Source organism: Pelodiscus sinensis, chromosome 5 (genome assembly GCF_052426305.1).
Source record: "Pelodiscus sinensis isolate ZL-2025 chromosome 5, ASM5242630v1, whole genome shotgun sequence".
Classification (NCBI taxonomy): Eukaryota; Metazoa; Chordata; order Testudines; family Trionychidae; genus Pelodiscus; species Pelodiscus sinensis.
This window is the reverse complement of record NC_143056.1, coordinates 108,368,440-108,387,970: the sequence shown is the minus strand read 5'-3', so window position 1 is coordinate 108,387,970 and position 19,531 is coordinate 108,368,440. Positions and strand designations below refer to the sequence as shown.

Below are 19,531 nucleotides of genomic sequence, written 5' to 3'. Positions count from 1 at the left end.
ACATACAGTATAAAGTATTTTAACCCTTTTTATTGTAGCACAAGCACTGTCCAGCATCACATAATGCCAGTGGCAGACTGACTCAGTCCCGTCCAGTTTCGCTCGGTTCAGCTGCTGCCACTACTGCCTTGTGACTCGTTTTTTGCCGAAGCTCACTGACTAGGCTCTTGCCATTTTGATGACGGACTATCGGAAGTGCCGTACAATTGGATGCCAGACTATTGGAGTTTTACTGTAAAAGAAAATGTGAAGCATTTGGAAGCCTCACTCTGATGAGAAGTATTTGATAAAATCTATCACCTATCTTAGGAATTTCTATGGTGGTATGATAGACATGGTGCTACACCATAATAATGAATGAATACTCTATGTTGGCTGGGTAATTGGGATGTTTACTATATATCAATCTATCGGTTTAGTTTAATAGGGTACTGTACTGCTGTGAAGAAAAATAAGCAGGAAGCAAAACAATGGCTCAAGATAATGGCTCAATCCTCAGTAAACGCTTATGGGTTGATAAGAGAATATGTGACAGGAAAAGACAATGAAACACAATAAGATCAAAAATATTATAGCTGTCTAAGAAGAGACCCTTGAGGCTAGGGAGGCCAGGAGTTGTTTGCGATATGTTCAAGAAACCAGACTGGCACAGCCAGGAGCTGGGAAGATCTGAAGAGCTTAGGCCTAACCAGATCAGCCTGAGGAGATGGTAAGTCTAAGGTAGGGTATACATGCACATAAGCTATTTGGTTTTAAATCCATTTTTTTTCTTATGCTTTGTTCCTATTGTGAGAAGAAATAATACTTGGGGTTTGAAGAAGGCTGTCTGGTCACTATTCTCACCCTCACAAAGGGTAGAACAGTATCACCATAGTATCAGAGCTTCCTATTAAAAGATGCAGATGGTGCACCTGAAGAATAACAATGGCACTTCTTCCTAATTCTGTTTTATCTGATTAAAATTTACACCTCTAACTGATCGCAATCATGAAGGAAAATGAAACACATTCAAGCCAAGCAAATATCTTGCATAGTTGATCATCCGCAAAATCATAGTTATAGCAAAATCTCTACAAAATTTTCATCTGTTCTTAAGCTGTCAAACTGACTGCCCTGTTCAGTCCTGTATGCAAATAAATAACTCACCAGTGTACCCTGAAAAAACCCCAGGAGGACCAAATGATGCAGGTGGTTGGTTACCTTCACTTCTAGATCCCTAGTCTAAAAGATTCCATGTTGGCAGTGACTGAGAGTTACCCCCTTCCGACAGCGGATAATGGCTATTGTGTAATGACTTTGCTGGCTCATCCAGTTCCCAACAGACAAAAGTCATTATCACAAAAATCACTAAATCAGACTGCATATAATTCACTGCCTTGTTGCCATTCTCAACAGAGAGGCCATGAGTGAACAGGCATGGAAACAAAACTGATCTTTCCCAAAACTTCAAAACCCTGATGTGGCCCCTGACTGAGAAGGAGAAAAACACTCTCCACATTCTCCTTGCACATTAGAGCCTAGGAGGGCCCAGGCTAGTAGATTTTGTGTGCCCCAGCCTTGTGGGAATACGGCGGGTGGGATGGAGTGTCAGTGCGGGCTCTCCAATGCTGGGGTGGGGGGAGCCTTGAGCCTCGGGGTTACATTCAGGGATGCCGGAGTCTGCATCTGGCTCCCAGGCCTTAAGTTCCTCACCCCAGTCTTAAAGAGAGCAGTACAAACCTTTATAGTACTTGGAATTATGATTTACACAACTGTCTGAACATGAATACATGGACTAGTTAGATAGTCTGCAAGAGTAAATGTGCATCCCTCCCAGGGAAAAGCTAGTCAGAGGCAGACACAGAAAGCTAGAAATGTAAATACTCCCACAAGTGTTTAAAAAATAGCAAGACAAAGGAAGATGAGAGAGCATGCAGACATTAGAAAATACATAAACAAGCATCAGACCAAGTTCAACAAGTACACAACATACTTGGACCAAATAGGAATACTCCTGAACTTTGGAAAATGATGGCTTAAATGTTAAAGTTCATGATATACTATGGCTAAAAATACCTGCATTATACCTCAGAAATGCCAGAATTCTGACTTGCCCTGACAATTAGGAGATACCAGACCTTAAGCTATTTTAGAAGTGTTTCAAGCGCATTATGGTTTCTAGGAGGGTGGTGAAGCACTAGAATAGGTTCCCTAGGGAGGTGGTGGAATCTCTATCCCTAAAGGTTTTTAAGTCTCGACTTGACAAAGCCGGCGCTGGGATGATTTAGTTGGGATTGGTTCTGCTTTGGGCAGGGGCCTGAACTTGATGTAGGTCTCTTCCAGCCCTAGGATTCTATGATTTCATTGTATTTATTAACAATCTTTCATTAAGTGGTAAGACAAAATAGTTTTAAAGGTGTTGGGGTACAAAAATAACACTTACAAAAGTAAATAAAATGCTAATAAATGTTCTTCATTTGAAATATGCAGTATTTAAAGAATATCTGATGATATGGCTTTACTAGCCTTTGTTTGGAATGACATGCATGACTTACTTGAAGTTTTACACATACAAGTAATGTGGTTATCCCAAAATATTATTAGCATCAGTTTTGTATAGCTGCATGGCCAAAGAGATAAGATGGCATATATTGAAACACGTTAGTTATTAGTCAATAGCATCAGATGTACACAAATACGTTGCAAAATTAAAACACAGCTGTCTGATCACATGAGCAATCAAGCCTTGCAAAAAAAAACAAATCAAAACAACCAACTTTGGTCTATAAGTTGTTGCAGTGGAATTTTCCATTTTTAAATCTTTTTTAACAACCCCTGCCAAATGTATCAATAATTAGTTTACTCTCAGTACTGCTACATTCTAGCTCTTAAACTTCTCAATTTTCCACTGTTTTCTCTTTAAACAGAGGTTCTTGGCAGTTCAGATATCGTTATGCTCCATTAGGAAAGCGGTGTGTGGTGAGAGATGTGCTGGTATAATGAACGTAAGCAGAATTGGAAAGTAGAATTTAAAAGTCTAATGCCAATTATTATCTAAAAGGAAGAAAGTTTTTCTTTTACTAGTAGAATGTTCACATTTGTCTCTGCCTTTCTGTGCTGTTTTCTGAAACTGCAGTGTTTTAGGGCTCTACTCAGTTAAATAAAATGCATTAGTATTTACAGTGGCCTCATAGAATTTTGTATGTTGAAGATAAAGTGGACTTACCGCTCCCTATACCAAGGCAAATGTTCTAAGGAGGGACACTCAAATGCAGCCAAACTAGACAGACACAGGCATGGTGTTCATGAGGGATATAAATATTGTTTTAAAAACTTAATCATTTAAGCTATTAAAATGATACAGTTTAACCAGTTCACTGTTGGGGCCATGGTTATTCTGGCCATCCAGCTTAATGGTACAGCTAGGGCTAATGATTAGGGTGGGTGAACCAGTGAGACACATGCTTACCAGTTAACTGTTTACTATTTTACATCTGTAGCATAATTGTAGCATCTCTCTTTTTTTTCGTATGTGGGAACCAATCTTCTATTCAAAGTAGGGATGTAAATGACTAATCGACTATCCGACAAGCAAAAACTTATTGACACACTAGTCAACTAGTCACTTCCCTGCCCTTTGCTGCCTCTATTAGAAAGAGCAGCAAGGGGGGCAGGGAGGAGGACAGGATGCTGAGGAGAGTCAGCTTAAAAGCCAGTTCCCCCCAGCTCCAGCTCCATAGGAGGGGGCACAGATGCAGTGACGGCATTCCACCTTTGCAATGTACAAGAGTCCCCACTGGGACTCCTGTACATTTCAAAGTGGAAGCACCGCATGGAGCCTGGAGTCAGCCAGGAGACTACCCATTGGCCCTGGCTCCACGCAGCATTTCAATCTTCGACATACACCAATCCATGAGTCTGGATTTAATGCATCCGAGGGTACTGAGGGAGTTGGCAAATGTCATTGCAGAGCCTTTGGCCATTATCTTTGAAAACTTGTGGAGATCAGGAGAGATCCTGGATGACTGGAAAAAGGCAAATGTAGTTCCCATCTTTAAAAAAGGGAAGAAGGACAATCCAGGGAACTACAGACCAGTCAGCCTTACCTCAGTCCCCAGAAAAATCATGGAGAGGACCCTCAAGGAATCCATTTTGAAGTACTTGGAAGAGGGGAAAGTGATCAGGAATAGCCAACGTGGATTCACGAAGGGAAAGTCATGTCTGACCAATCTGATTAGCTTCTATGATGAAGTAACTGGCTCTGTGGACATGGGGAAATCGTTGGCTGTGATATATCTTGACTTCAGCAAAGCTTTTGATACAGTCTCCCACAAAATTCTTGCCAGCAATTTAAGAGAGTATGGATTGGATAAATGGACTGTAACTGGGATAGAAAGCTGGCTAGATTGTTGGGTCCAAATGGTAGTGATCAATGTCTCAATGTCTGGTTGGCGGTCGGTTTCAAGTGGAGTGCCCCAAGGATCGGTTCTAGGACCAGTTTTGTTCAACATCTTTATTAATGACCTGGCTGAGGGGATGGATTGCACCCTCAGCAAGTTTGCAGATGACGCTAAGATAGGGGGAGAGGTAGATACACTTGAGGGCAGAGATAGGGTCCAGAGTTACCTAGACAAATTGGAGGATTGGGCCAAAAGAAGTCTGAGGACGTTCAACAAGGAAAGTGCAGAGTCCTGCTCTTGGGATGGAAGAATCCCAAGCACTGTTACAGGCTGGGGACTGACTGTCTAAGTAGCATTTCTGCAGAAAAGGACCTGGGGATAACAGTGGATGAGAAGCTGGATGTTAGTCAACAGTGTGCCCTTGTAGCCAAGAAGGCTAATGGCATATTAGGTTGCATTAGGAGGAGCATTTCCAGCAGATCTAGAGAAGTGATTATTCCCCTTTATTCGGCACTAGTGAGGCCACATATGGAATATTGTGTCCAGTTCTGGGCTCCCCACTACAAAAAGGTTCTGGGGCCCCCAATCTAGAAAAGATGTGGACGCACTGGAGAGGGTCCAGCGGAGGGCGATCAAAATTATTAGGGGACTGGAGCACATGATCAACAAGGTGAGACTGAGGGATTTGGGTTTGTTTAGTCTGCAGAAGAGAAGAGTGAGGGGGGATTTGATAGCAGCCTTCTACTTCCTGAAGGGAGGTTCCAAAGAGGATGGACAGGGGCTGTTCAGAGTAGTGACAGATGGCAAAACAAGGAGCAATGGTCTCAAGTTACAGAGGGAGAGGTCTACATTGGATATTAGGAAAAACTATTTCACTAGGAGGGTGGTGAAGCACTGGAATGGGTTACCTAGGGAGGTGGTGGAATCTCCATCCCTGGAGGTTTTTGAGTCCTGGCTTGACAAAGCCCTGGCTGGGATGATTTAGTTGGGATTGGTCCTGCCTTGGGTCTCTGAGATCTCTTCCAGCTCTATGATTCTATGAAATGCACAAGAGACCCTACTCGGGCTCTTGTGCATTTCAAAGCGGAAGCAACACTTGGAGCCTGGCGCTAGTGGGGGACTCAGAGTCCCCCGCTGGCCCCAGGCTCCATGAGGTGTTTCAATCTTTGAAATGCACAAGAGCCCCTGCTGAGGTTCTTGTACATTTCTAAGGGGGAACACTGTGCGGCACTTCCGCCTTTGAAACGTAGCAACAGCCAAGCGGGGTCTTGCTACATTTCAATGCGGAAGCATCCTCATCGACTATTCAATTAGCTGATTAATTTAATTTTAACATCCCTAATTCAAAGCAAGAATTAGTATACCTGGAATCCTGCCTTACATATCAGAAAGCTTATATAAAAGTAATATTTGCAGGGGATCCTTGCCACGCTCTGTCCATTTATATTCACATCTAACTCAGCAATTGGCGAGGTCTTGATTATGCCATGACACAACTCTCAAAATGGCCAATTACAATATATTAGTAAAAGCAACAACCCAGCTTTGTAGTACAGGGGTGCTGCAAAATCAGCCACAACTAACTAATCATGTCAGTGAGGCATTTTTGTTGTTTTGGTTTGGTTTTTGCTTCTCATTTATATGCAGCCCCTGACTGATCTTCTGTTGGTCAGTGGGCCCCCAAACTAAAAAAGGTTCCCCATCCCTGCTATAAAAGCACCTATTCTCTTAAAAAGGATTTTGACAAGCTTTGTGTACCTTCCTCACGGGATTCAAAGAGGGGTGTCGCAAAGTGCCCTCTGGGGAGGGACTGCTGACAGTAGTTTCTTCAGCTAATGGTTGTGACTTAAGTGGAATAACATTTCTGTCGAGAGGAAGCACTGGCTTTTCACTTTCTAGTTCAGCAGAATCCTCACAAACCTAAGATGAAAGAATAAGATGTCAGTGTTTTCAAGAACTCAGATCCAGTAAATTGTAAGAAGAGATCGTCATGCTGCACGTGAAATATTAAAACAATGAAAATTCTTTAAAATAATAAATATATTGTTTTAAAATGCTCAAAATAACCCAAAACAGAATGAGAGAGAGGGAAAGAGAGAGAGAGAGACAGAAACTCATTGCCCTCTTAGGCTTTGTCTGCACAAGTTTCACTGACAAATGCACCAACATGGTGCATACACATGCTCCTTAGGGGTGGTTTAATTATGCCAGCAGGAGAGCACTCTCCTGTTAACACAGAGTGGCTACAAAGGAGACCATACCACAGTGCAGCTACAGCAGTACAGCTGTGCTGCTGTCAGGTCCGTAGTGTAGATATAGCCATAGTAGTATATCATGGGGAAAAACGTGTACAGAATCTACCTTGAATGGTCTAAGATCCAGCTATTCCACTGACTATTTGCCATGATAGCTAAAATAAACGTGAGCATTTTGGAAAATGGTCAGCATTTATTTAGGCTGGGGCAGAGTTTACAAAGTGAAAGAATTGTGACTGTGGATTTTATTTCTATGATAGATCCTCCTAGCTCTCACCACCTTTGGGGTGCACTGCAAGAGCCATCTCTCTGTACAAGTTTTTGCCTAATGGAGCCTGGGAAGCTCTTAGCCATATTGACTTGGGTGACCACCATCAGGCTCAGTTCTCTAACTGAATTACATGTGAAAGAAGGGGAGGCTATGGCTCATTTTATAGAATTGTAGTTTATTATCTATTGTGGTCTCCTGATGGACATACTTGCGAAAAGTCAGCTGAAAGGGACTGCATACTTACTGTAGCAAATCACCTATGCTGTTTTGACTCTTGTCTATGTGAGGCTGTCATTTACTGATACTATAGTGAGGCCAAACTGTGGCTCTTGAGACACTCTTTTACTTTTACATGGAGCCCCACCACACACTCCATCCTTTGCCTACCAGGCAGGGCGGGGTGGGGGAGGAGCTTGGGTCTTCTGCCCTGTGGATGGCTGGTGACAGTAAGGGCTTCTGTCCTGCAAGGAGAGGAATTTAAGGGCTTTAAGTCCCATGCCCCTGAAGGTACCGACCCACAGGGCAGATTGTGCATCTCTTGTGGCTCTCAAACTTCTGAAGATTAATGTATGTGGTTCAGAGAGGCAGTACATTTGGCCACTTCTATTATGTAGCTAAAGAAAGGTAGGGTGATTTTGTGACTAAGGCTCTGGACTGAGACTCAGGAGATCTGAGCTCTGTTCCCAGCTCTGTGACAAACTTCCTGTGTGACCTTCAGCAGACCATTTAACACCTCTGTCCTTCAGTTCCCTATCTGTAAAATGGGGATTTTCCCATTTTGTTTGCCTAGCCTAGAGTATAAAATCTTTGGTCACAAACTACTTCTTGTGGTATGTGTGCAGTAGGGATGTAACCAGTTACTGGTAAGCATCACCCAGTAACCAGTTAATCGGCAGTCCAGCCAGGTTAGAGCAGCCCCCCGCCCGGCTTGGGCCACTGCACTGCAGGTGAGGGGTACTCCAGTCTGTCCAAGCAGCAGGCTGGAGCAGCTCCCTGGCCACAGTCAGTGTGGTGGGCCTGGCCTGGCTGCAGCAGGTCCCGTCCACAGCAGGCTTAATTGGGCCTGCCATGCCACACCCTGCCCACAGGATCCCAGTTAACTGTTTAACTGGGATTTTACATCCCTAATGCACAGCACCTAGCATGACAGTTCCCTCAATTCAGCTGAGGCCTTCAGCCCCTACTGTCACACACACACACATGAAGAAAATAATTTGTACTGTGCTCAATTAAATTATAACCTCTCCCAAATGGTGGTAAAATGGTTTCCATACACTTAATTAGCATATTCCAAAAATAAAATTGCAAACTGAGCTGAGTTACACTTGCAAGTACAGCTGCTACCAGATCTGTTGCATTTATAATGTAGTAAAGAACCCTAAAATGTTTATCTGTATAACCTCAGTCTCAAGCTCTAAACTAGTGCTGGCTAAATGCCTTAAGGGGAGAGAATGTGCTCTAGAGAACTTACTTGTTGAACTTCATCTTGCATTTGCTGCTGAACTGGGGCTGGTTGCCTCACTATGTAATTTATCTGTCCAACAATGGTTTGCTGAACATGCTGAGGCTGTTTGGCCTGATTCAGCTGCAGGCTTGGTTGCCCTTGAGCCTGAAGAAGAAGCTCCAAATCCTTTTTCATTTCTTCCAGTTCAAACTGGTGATGCATTATGTCCAAACTCTGGTGTATGACTTGCTCATGGGCATTTTCATTCTGACTTGCTATGGGAGGTGGTGGCTGGTGCTGCTGCTGCTGCTGCTGCTGCTGCACATGGTTAAGCTTCAGCTTCTGAAGATGACCAAGCTGGACTTGCACAGTGGGAGTTTGCAAAGCAGGCTGTGGGTGCAACTGTTGCCCATGGCCAGTGTGAACCTGATGAATATCTTGCGGGGGAACAGTGTAAACTGGGTGTGCACTCTGCTGCGGCTGCTGAGCTTGCAAATGTTTTCCCATCTTCACAGATACATTATCCTGCTCTGAACGGGACGGCTGCTCTAGACAGGGCTGCATTACTTTCAAAGGCTGAGGTGTACCCCTTTGCTCTTTTTCATGCAGCTGCACATTGTATTGCAGTGGAAAATGCTGTAGTGGTGGCTGCTGTATTTCAAGTGGCTGCCTAAAACTCTGGTGATGGCTCATATTTTGCTGAGGACGCTGACCCTTATTCATGTGAGGAATGTTGAGGCAATGGGAGCAACACACTGGTCTAGGAGACGGCACAGGAGGTGGAAACTGATGAGACTGATTATTGATGGCCTCAAGCTGTGGGGCTGGTGAATGTTGTCCATGATACAATGATGTTGGTAACCCTTGAATATTTCCATAGGTTGGGACGTCTGAATGAGGAGTGTGTCCACCTTCCATTGATAAGCTACCTGGGGAACCAATAAAAATTACTTTTGCTACAATTGACTGCTACCTTCACTTGTTCCTAGCCAATGAACTTGGATCTTGACAAATTGTTTAACTTACTACTTTATGGGTAAAGTCTACAAAGGCAATTTCTTGGTCCTGGGTTCAATTTTGAAATGACTCATATCCTGTTTAAACACGTCTAATTTCCTCTACATAAAACCATCCAGAATTTTAAATAACAAAAGCTCCCACTGATGCCAGTAGGATTTGTGGCTAAAACAGCAGTCACTGCTTTGAAAAACTGCCACTCAACTCCCATTATCTTAATTGATGGATGTGGCCAAACATACTATTTTTACTGAAGTATAAATGTATGTTCTCATCCATAAACATAGGCACATAGAGCATTTGATTTCAGAATGAAAGATAAATAAATTGGATGGATGTCATGTAGAAGAGAATCATAAAATCACAGAAGTCAGAGGTCTATGAGGTGATCTTGTCAACCCCCCCCGGAAGTGTAGGATTATTCCCTACAGTATATTTTCCAGTGCTTTATGCAGTCTAGTGTAAATGTCTTTAAATTGGATACAAAGCCACTGAGATGCTCCTTTCTAGGATAGCTGATATATTGTACATCACAGTTTAATAGTACTTAATACTTAGTGCTGTTCAGCAGGTATGAAGTGCCCCATGGCAATAAAAAAGGCTTAATTAGCCTCTATATTTAACACTGTCATGCCCTGTACAATTTCTTAACTGAACTAAGGAAAGCTCTCTGAAGCAGGGGCTTTCTTTGTCTGCATCTCTCGTTCAGCTCTGAACACTTTGCTAGCACTTATCTAATACCAAAAATCATCATCACCATGGTGTATTTTTCTTACCTAAATTGGACAGTTGTTTGGTCCAGAAGGCAGGGTCCCAAGTGAATCTGATCTTCCAAGGAGGGCCGACCTCTGTGTTACAATTTGTCTCTAGCAAATGCTGTATCTGAAACACAATCTGGTGACAAATCAAAAGATCATTATTTTATCTAGTGAATTTAAAATCATTATAGTTTAGGGTTGAAGAAACATTAAATCCTTAAAATAATCATTGTCCTGGAATGAATTTGGCCTAATATCTTACAAAGATCCTCTACTCTCGACTTCCAGACAACATTCAGATGTATTTTGTGCTGCATAATATGCTGTCTATTAGTTTTTATTTGCCAGCAACAAGAGCCAAATCCTGAATTTGTCTTTCCTACCACCCTGCCCCTGTGTGTAGAGTGCCCTGGTCTCTTTAGGGCTCCTTGACTTGTGGCTCCTGCACAATTCAAGACAGGTTCCTAAGACTTCTCCCACCCATTTCTTTCTGATTCACTATTTTCCTAATTCAGCTGCCCTTCTGGATCTTCATTCATTGTACCATTGCACAATTTCCGCTCCGTCAAATGGAGAGTATTACTCTTACCAGTTCCTTACTGAAGAGGAATGGAATGCTGTTTTTACTGCACACTGCCCAGTTGACAAAGTTCTGCACGTGTTCAAACTGCCTGTTTAAAACAATTATGCCTTGAAGTTGTTGCTCCAACTTCTGTTTCCTTTCACTGGTAATTCTCTGGTGATAAAGAGAAACAGCATGTTCTGTGTAAATTTAGCCAGCATTCATATAAATTTTCTACATACAGTGAGTGTGTGTCATAAAAGGGATTGTCTGGATGAGCGCATGCTGAAAATCTGGAACCTGTTTGAGCCACCACGCAGAAAGAGACAGGAGAGCTCAAATAGGTTCATTTCTTATACAACAGACACTTCCAAGTTCCATAGGAACGGACTGCAGTACAACCCAGCGAAGTGCTGAGCATTCTGGCTCAATTCTCACGAAGCATTTAAGCACCTGCTCACAAGCAATTCTATTGTGATCAAAGACTGGCACAGACATGGTATCAAAATACCTGAAACCTGACGCATCCAAAATTGCAGATCATTTTCCAGAATGTGGACCAGAAAGTCTAATATTCAAAGGATGGTATAACAAGTGCTTGGGCATATTCCATGTTGGTACAGGAGACCCTGGCAATTCATGGAATCACTATTCACAGTTCTGTGTATTCATGGCGGTCTCCTGTCCCAGCCTGGCGGGGTGATGAGGACCAGGAGCCGTGGGGATCTTACTGCAGCTCCCAGCTCCCACAGTGAGTTCCCCAATGCTGCCAGCAGCCACAGTGAATTCCCCATGGCTCTTGGCCCCAGGGTGAATTCAGGAATGATAGGGAGCTCACCATGGGGGCCAAGAGCAGCGGCTGCCAGAATTCACAAATGTTGCCATTTGCAGTGGTGCCAGGAACACATCCACCATGAATGGTGAGGGCTTCCTGTACATGAAAACGAGAAGTCAGTGGCAATAGATTCAAGGACATCTATGAGTTCCATGCATTTTGTAGGCACAGCCATTGTAACCGCATATGAAAATGTGGCTGACCCACAAGGAACGAATAATGAGCCAGGTTTTCATGGTTACCTTTCTTACTATGATCCCATTTTAAGTTTACAGCATATTTTTTTCTCAAAACCGAGACACTATAATTTACAGAAGATTTTTTTATTCTGGCTGGGATTAGGATTTAACTTGCCAAGGTGAAATCAGAAAAACTCCCTTGTTAAACAAATTTTTTGTATCAGTAGTACCACTCTCACTTACCTCAAGTTGCTCTAGAAGGGCATTTGTTCGCTTATTGATTTCATTCATCAAAACCATTTTGGCCATTTTAATCTGATTTTCCACTTTTCTGTGCAAATGTTTTACTTCAAATAATCTGAGGGGAAAGTATAAATACTCCTTCATGAACCAATCAGCATTCTATTTATTCTGCATTTGACAGTTATTAATTACAAAGAGAACAGATCTGAAAATTGATTAAAAAAAAGACCCAGGGCCTGATCTGTTATCCACTGAAATTAGTGGAAAGATTCCAACTGATGTAAGTGGAACTAGATCAGGCTCTCAAACACTTCCCTACGGGTCTTCTACACACAGAACAAGTAAAGGATATTTAAGGTTGGCAAAATTCCATTTTATTTTTATAATTTTGATGGATAATATCAGTGTTAAGCATTTTTATTTCTGCCTACTGAAATTTTCACAGTTGAACAAAATTATGGCTTTTACATTTTTTTAATTTTCATCCATTTAAATTTTCACAGGTGTGGGAAATTATGGGGAGTCTAAAAATAATTATTTAATGTTAGTAGATATTTAGATCCAATAAGTTAAATTTTTATAACCATTAAATACAAATCACCAACATCACATGTCAAAACAGACAAGGTAAATATAATTAAATCTAAGTCTCAGAGCATTTTCTTTTCTTTTTGGCTTTCAGTAACACATTTTTGTCTTTGGTTTGTGTCTGTAAAGTGAAATCAACAAAAAAACCTAATACTTTCAAGCCTAAGAATATTCTACATGCTTTTCTATGCCCCCACAAGAAGAGAGAGTCTCTGTGCACAAGAAACCCACATCACAGAGAGACAACATAAAGTCTCTTGCAGTTGAAGTCAATTGTCATATGCTCCTTAAGTTTGTCCAAGTTAGATAGTACTAAGAAATACTATCTTTGGCTGCTCCCGGGTATTAGCTGGCCTCCGCTGAAGGCAGGGAGGTGGGTCACCAGCTATCCCAAGGCTGGCGCTGGCATCCTCTGAAGGGAGGGAGGATAAGGCATCGGGGAAGGTGGGAAGATATGGTGGGTCCCAGTGGCTAAGGCATCAGCCTCTGGCACTTGGGATTGTGGGCTCGTTTACCCTCACGTCCCTATATTTGGGGTATTTACTCTACACTTTTTTTTTAACTTTTAAAGAAAAAAATCTAGCCTCTTCAATTACCACTGGAAAGCTGCATTTGAGCTGAAATAGGATTTTTACTGAATACCACTTTCGTGCAACAGTTACCTGTCTTCAATCTGTTTAGCTGAGACCTGCATCCCAGTTTTTCTCTCTTCCACTTTGGCTGTTACATTTTCTAGGATAAGCCTCTGATTTTGCAAAGCCTCTTCGAGATGCATGAACCTGGGAAAGGGGAGCAAGTTTTCACATGGCTTCATGTTCTGTTCACAAATTAGTCATTCAGTAAATCTTCCTTAAATATTCTTCCTTCTTCTCTAGGTTCAAATAAGGCACTGTCATGATTTAGCCAATTAATAATAAATCAGAATAGAATTCAGAGCTCAGTTGTACTGGAAGCTGCACCTGCCCTAAAGGAATTTGACCATTGTTACATTCCATCTGCTGCTAAAGCTTTTCATTGGGAGTAGCAGTTTCCTATTTCTTTCTGTGTGGCTAGCAAGCATACCAGGCTCGTACCCTGCCTCCCCTCTCCCCCATCTGTCCACCCTGGGCAGCCCAGCTGCACCACACCAGCCTATCTCCCTGCTCTTAGCCCGCAGCATGCCAGGATATTGCTGGACCAGAGAGTCCTGGTTTACAGAGGTAAAACCTGTAACATGTTATAAACTCTTTGAATAAATATGTTTACTGGTCAGATATCTTAACCATGCCCAGGCCAGAATCTGACTGGGAGGAACTGGAAGTGAACCTTGTGGTTGGGTAGATACTGGAATTGGAAGTATATGAGCTGAAGTCTCTGAGCATGTCTGGGTGCAAGGCATGTGAATTGAGTTTGGCATCCTGTTGAAAGTGTATCAATCTGTGATTTCCTTGATTTTGGTGACTGTACTGATAGGAAATGCAGCCGTGTAACCTCAAGGCTAAGTTAACTATGTTTTAGGTGAGGTCAATAAGCAAGTAATGTTTGGTACCTGTGCTCCTTGTGCTCTGTCAGAAGGCAGTTGCGGCAAGTAAGGACATCACATGTCTCACAAAACAGCTTAAGGCTCTCTTGACTGTGTATTGGACAAAACAAGGAAAACTCATTTGTTCCCCCATCAGTTCCTGGGGAATACAAGACAGTGAAGTCACTAAACACTAATTGTAACTGTGGTATCACAAAATTGCTGTGGTTTTGCATTTTACATATTGCAGTATTGCCAACTCTCATGGTTTTATTGTAAATCTTGTACTTAAATGCCAAGCTCCTGGAGTCACGTGAGACTTATACAAGAAACTTAATTTTAATTTTTTAAAGTAAGTTTCTGGCCTTTATGGTTGTAGAACAAAACACAAAAACATGATCTGAATGCAGCCTGAAGGCTCAGAAACCAGATCGCACAGAAAAAGACCCCAAATTGTATTTTTTTTAAATCTCATTATTTTTGAGACAATCTCATGATCTGGGGGATCAATTCATGAATTTTGAGGGCTTGAAGTTGGCAATACTCATATTGTAACAAAGAAACTGTTGTAACATGCAGGAAAATAAATATAGTAAAATAAATCCGAAGTCAGTACAGTACAGATGTAAGAAGATTGTTTATTGCTAAAAAGTTGTCCTTGGGGTGTTCCTTATACTCATGTTTGGCTTCCATATTCAAATGCAGCATTACATAAATGTCAACAACTTGTAGTTCCTGCACCTGCTCCTGAGCATTAAAACATGGTAAGCATTTATAATGAGTAGGAGGAGTGCTGGCCAGTATTCGATGACTAAAGGGTTAAACTCAGGTCGGTAGGGGGTGTTGGCAGGGAGCCAGTGGCAGAGAGTGTTGAAATTTGAATTGAAAAGATGCATCTGCCTGCTGTTCTCTTTGTGTGAGTTTTAAGCTACAAGCTGGGGAAAACAAGATGAACGGAACCAGGCAGAGCTACCATATCTACAAAAAATACTAGGCATAGAAATTGACTGGACCTTGAAGTAAATTGTGAGTAGATAGGAAAATGTGTATGTAGTCACGGTCAGGTTATTTTCTTTGTTTTGTTGTTTGGTTAAACTTCTCAGTGCTAAGTCCATGTCCATATTCTCCCCACGCACCCATTGATTGTATCTAACCTGCACCCAGAGATACCATTTTTCTGTCTTGTAATCTGTTCTTTTCTCGGTTGTTCTGTAACACCTAACAACCAAGTATGCTTTATCAGGTATATCTTTTTGTTTTGTTAATAAAACCACCGTTTTTAAGACGATGATTTGATTCTTGTGTCCTGGAAGGTCGTAGGAGGTCTATATATGCATGCCTAGACTGATAGGTCAGCTATCAGAGATTACAGTCTGTTTTCTCTTTTTTTCGTCAAGCTCTCTTGTGGTAAAAGAGCTTGGGGGTACCCCACTGCAAAAAGTCCAAGTGCTTCTTCCTGGGTTTAAGAAGAAGGGTTGTTGTTTTTTACACTTAATGGTGGCAGCACTGGTAGGATCATTTTGAACCAGGAACACAGACGTCAGGATTTTTAAAGGACGCTTTTTTTCTCTCTTTTGCAGTTTTGAACTTTTGGGACTTTTTCCCCTTCTTTTGCTATCTGAGGGGGAAAAGGCCCACAGAAGGTTAAACCTACATAACCAGAGAGTCCAAACCAAACAGTTGTTTTGATTTTTTTTTCTAGCTTTTGGGGCAACTGGATAGCTAGGCTACAGTAGGGCGGGGAAGTCGCCCAGTGCATGCATCTGTGGTCGGGCAGAGTGGACCTGGAGCAACCAACCCGCCCTAAGCAACACCCCAAACTGAAAACAGCCTCAGATCAGGGCAACATGTCCACCTCCAGGGAAGACTCATACAATGACGAGGAGGGACAGGAGAATGTCCCTGTGAGGCTGGGGGAAGTAACTTTGTGGGAACAGGAGCAGAGGGTGGCGGCCATGCCCCTTCCCTACCACCGTCTTCATGGTGGGAGAGTAAGCCATGCACAATGGAAGCGTGAAAAGGAAGGGTTGCCCGTATACAGTCTATACTTGCTTCCCTCCAGGTATGGTAGAATTGCCTTAGAGTGAGTGCAACCATGAGAAGAGAAAGATAGCATGAGAGGAGAGTGAAAGAGAATATAAAGAGATAGTGAAATAAGAGTAGCAAAGCCCACTTTCTGGAATTATATCCTTGTAAATGCATCTGTGCTGAAAACTCAGAAGCTATTTTCTTGAGTCCCAGAGGTACCAGCTAAGTGTTCACACTTGAGATATATAACTTAACCCACCCACCAAACTTTTTAAAGTTTGTCAGTCACTACTTCATAATAGGGCAAAAGCAGTTTACAGGGCACACTTTCATCTGTGGAGACCCAGCTTAGGGTGCAAGTGAAAACAGATATAATAGCTCCATATTAATTCTACTTTATGCACATCACAGAGTCTCACATGACTGGCAGTCTTTGCTGAAGAAAGGCTGAACGCTCAAACAGGTTATCACAGAAATAGGCAGAAGAGTTCACACAGCCCTTATCCATGGGCTGACACTAGCCCATGTTATTAGTCCTTTTATGAGGTTTGCATATTTCAGGGGAGGACGGGAAGAAGGAAATAAAAGCAAATAATCACATCCCCAGAGGAACAATCTTGTGGAGACTTTGTCCTGTGTTGTCACCATCACTTGAAATGCAGTCACCAACCCAAGGAAGCCTTTGTTGACCACGCTGTGTCTAGACTGCCACGCTGTGCTGGATCAGCTGATTGTCAGCACAGCACGGTGGCCATTTTTATTTTAATGAAGCGGGGATTATTTAAATCCCCACTTCTTTGACAATGCCGAGTAAACTATTTTACATGGCTCCATCAACTGAGCCATGTAGTGTAGACGTAGCCGAGGTGATCAACAAGCATGTGGACAAGAAAGAGCCAATGGATATAGCATATTTTGACTTTCAGAAAGCCTTTGACATGGGTGCTCATCAATGGCTCTTAAGCAAGAGCAGGCAATCATGGGATAAGAGAGAAGATGAGATAACTGGCTAAAAGATAGGAAACAACAATGAGGAATAAATGGTCAATTTTCACAGTGCAAAATAGCAAAGATCTGTACTGGGATTTGCACTGTTAAATAAATTCATAAATTATCTGAAAAAAGGGAAATATATTTAGGTGGCAAAGTTTACTGATGATATAAAATTACTAAAAATAGTTATTCAAACCTGACTGCAAAAAGTTAGAAAGGAAATCTAACAAAACTGGGTGACTGGGCAACAAAATGGCAAATGAAATGTAATGCTGATAAACAATATTGAAAAATATAATCCCAACACACACACACACACATCCCAACACACACACACACACACACACACACAAAATGACGGAGTCTAAATTAGCTGTTACCAAAACAGAAATAAATCTTTGAGCTATTATGGACAGTTCTGTGAAAATATCTTCTCAATGTGCAGTGGTAATCAAAAAAGGTAACAATGTTAGGGAAGCATTAGGAAAGAGATAGATCAATATAATGGCACTAGGTAAACCCATCCATGCTGCAATTTTGGTCACCATCTTAAAAATATATTACAATTTGGAAAAGGACAGAGACAAGCAACAAACATTATTAGGGGACTAGAACCCCCCTCCACTTGAAGAGCGATTAAAAATACTGGAACCGTTCAGCTCGGAAAGGAGATGACTTTGGGGGGATATGACACAGGTCTGTAAAAACATGAATGGTATGGAGAAAGTGAATAAGGAAAAGTTATTTACCTTTTCACATAACACAAGAACCAGGAGTCACCCAGCAAAATTAATAGGCATTAGGCTTAAAACAGACATAAGGGAGTGCTTCTTCACACAACATCAACCAGTAGAACTATTTGCTGGGGTTGTTGTGAAGGTCAAAAATATAAATGGACTTTTAAAAATTAGATACATTGTTGTAGGTTACGTCCATTGATGGCGATTAGCTAAAATGGTCATGATTCAATCCAATGCTCTGGTGTCCCTAAACTTCTGATTGCCAGAATATGGGACTGAACAACATGGGATGAATCCGAGAATAAAAGTGCTCTGCTGTGTTCATTCTCTCCGATGTATGTGACGTTGGCCACCAACAGAAGGCAAGATATTGGGCTATTGATCTGACCTAGTATGGCCATTCTTATATTCTTACAAAATGCTATTTTTTTTTTATGTAACAGAAGTTTAGATACAGAAAACAGCTTACCATTTCCTTGCTTGGGGTCCAATGTAATTCTAAAAATAGGGATGTGAATGGTTAACCCAGCTGGGCTGGGTGGGCCCAAGTCAGACTGGAGCAGCCCACTATGGGCAGGGGACGCTTCAGCCCAGCTGGAGCAGCCCCCACCCTTCCTTGCTTCTACAGTGATTGTATAGCATTTTCTAAAATGCTCTTAGAGAAGTCCCAAAAGAGCACATCTAGGTTCTACTTTCTGCCTTTCACTCCCGTCTTCTGCTTAGTCTCTTTGACACACACAAAACCATGAAAGAGATGCACTGGTTTAATCTAAGAGTGAACCTTGGGCAGAGGTGGGCAATAATTTTTGAGCGTGGGCCACTTCAAAAATTTTTGAAGTGGTCACAGACCACCCAGGAAGGGGAGGGGCCTCAGACCAAAGGGTTGGGTCCTGGGATGGAAGGCATGAGCCCTTTAAATAGAAGCAGTTAAAAGAGCTCACAAGTTAAGGGCTCGCAGCTCCAGTGCCGCTAGCACATTGCCTGGGAGCCAGAGATGCGCAAGCCCTTTCAACTGCTTCTGTTCAAAGGGCTTGCGCCTTCCCCGCACCTGCCACGCAATGAGAAAGGCACGAGACCTTTAAACAGAAGCAGTTGAAAGGGCTCATGCAGCTCCCAGGCAATGTGCTAGGGGGCGGGGCCTGGAACAGCTGCATGGGCCGGATCAAAGTCCTAGGCAGGCCAGATCTGACCTGCTGAGTGTCTTTTGCCCGGACCTGACTTAGGCTATACCTATACCAGCACTTTTGTCACTAAATTTTGTTACTTTGGGGTGTGGAAAAAACACACTCCTGACCAACATAAATTACACCAGAGCAGAGAGCACTATATGTTGGCAAGAGTTGCTTTCCTGCCGACACATATACAGGCAGTCCCCGGGTTACGTACAAGATAGGGACTGTAGGTTTGTTCTTAAGTTGAATTTGTATGTAAGTCGGAACTGGTCCATATTGTAGGGGAAACTCTAGCCAAACATTTCTCCAGAGCTCACTTTTATTCTCCCACACCTCACTTCCCTCAGTCCTTTATTCTCAAGCTGAGGTGTCTGCTGAGAAAAGCATCTCCGCATCTCCTTGGTCTGCTGGGGAGGGAGGGGGGGGGTGCTAGCTTCGCGTCTCCCTGGTCTGCTGGGGGGAAGCAGCTAGTGCGGGGTTGCCTCACCCCGTTTGTAAGTAGGGATCCGATGTAAGTCGGATCCATGTAACCCGGGGACTGCCTGTAGTGCCACTCTTTGGCGAGT

At 42.5% G+C, this 19,531-nt stretch overlaps 1 protein-coding gene across 1 annotated transcript in view; it reads right to left on the bottom strand.

Moving 5' to 3' along the window:
• The window catches only part of TRIM66 (tripartite motif containing 66), an 83,218-nt gene that overhangs the window by 31,292 nt on the left and 32,395 nt on the right, over positions 1-19,531 (bottom strand). Inside the window, exons 4-10 of the mRNA XM_025189972.3 lie at positions 14,060-14,192; positions 13,194-13,310; positions 11,944-12,058; positions 10,714-10,860; positions 10,143-10,260; positions 8,377-9,278; positions 6,138-6,299 (exon numbers count right to left, since the gene is read on the bottom strand). Coding sequence (XP_025045757.3) covers positions 6,138-6,299; positions 8,377-9,278; positions 10,143-10,260; positions 10,714-10,860; positions 11,944-12,058; positions 13,194-13,310; positions 14,060-14,192 — 1,694 coding nt within the window. The remainder of the gene's footprint in view (positions 1-6,137; positions 6,300-8,376; positions 9,279-10,142; positions 10,261-10,713; positions 10,861-11,943; positions 12,059-13,193; positions 13,311-14,059; positions 14,193-19,531) is intronic.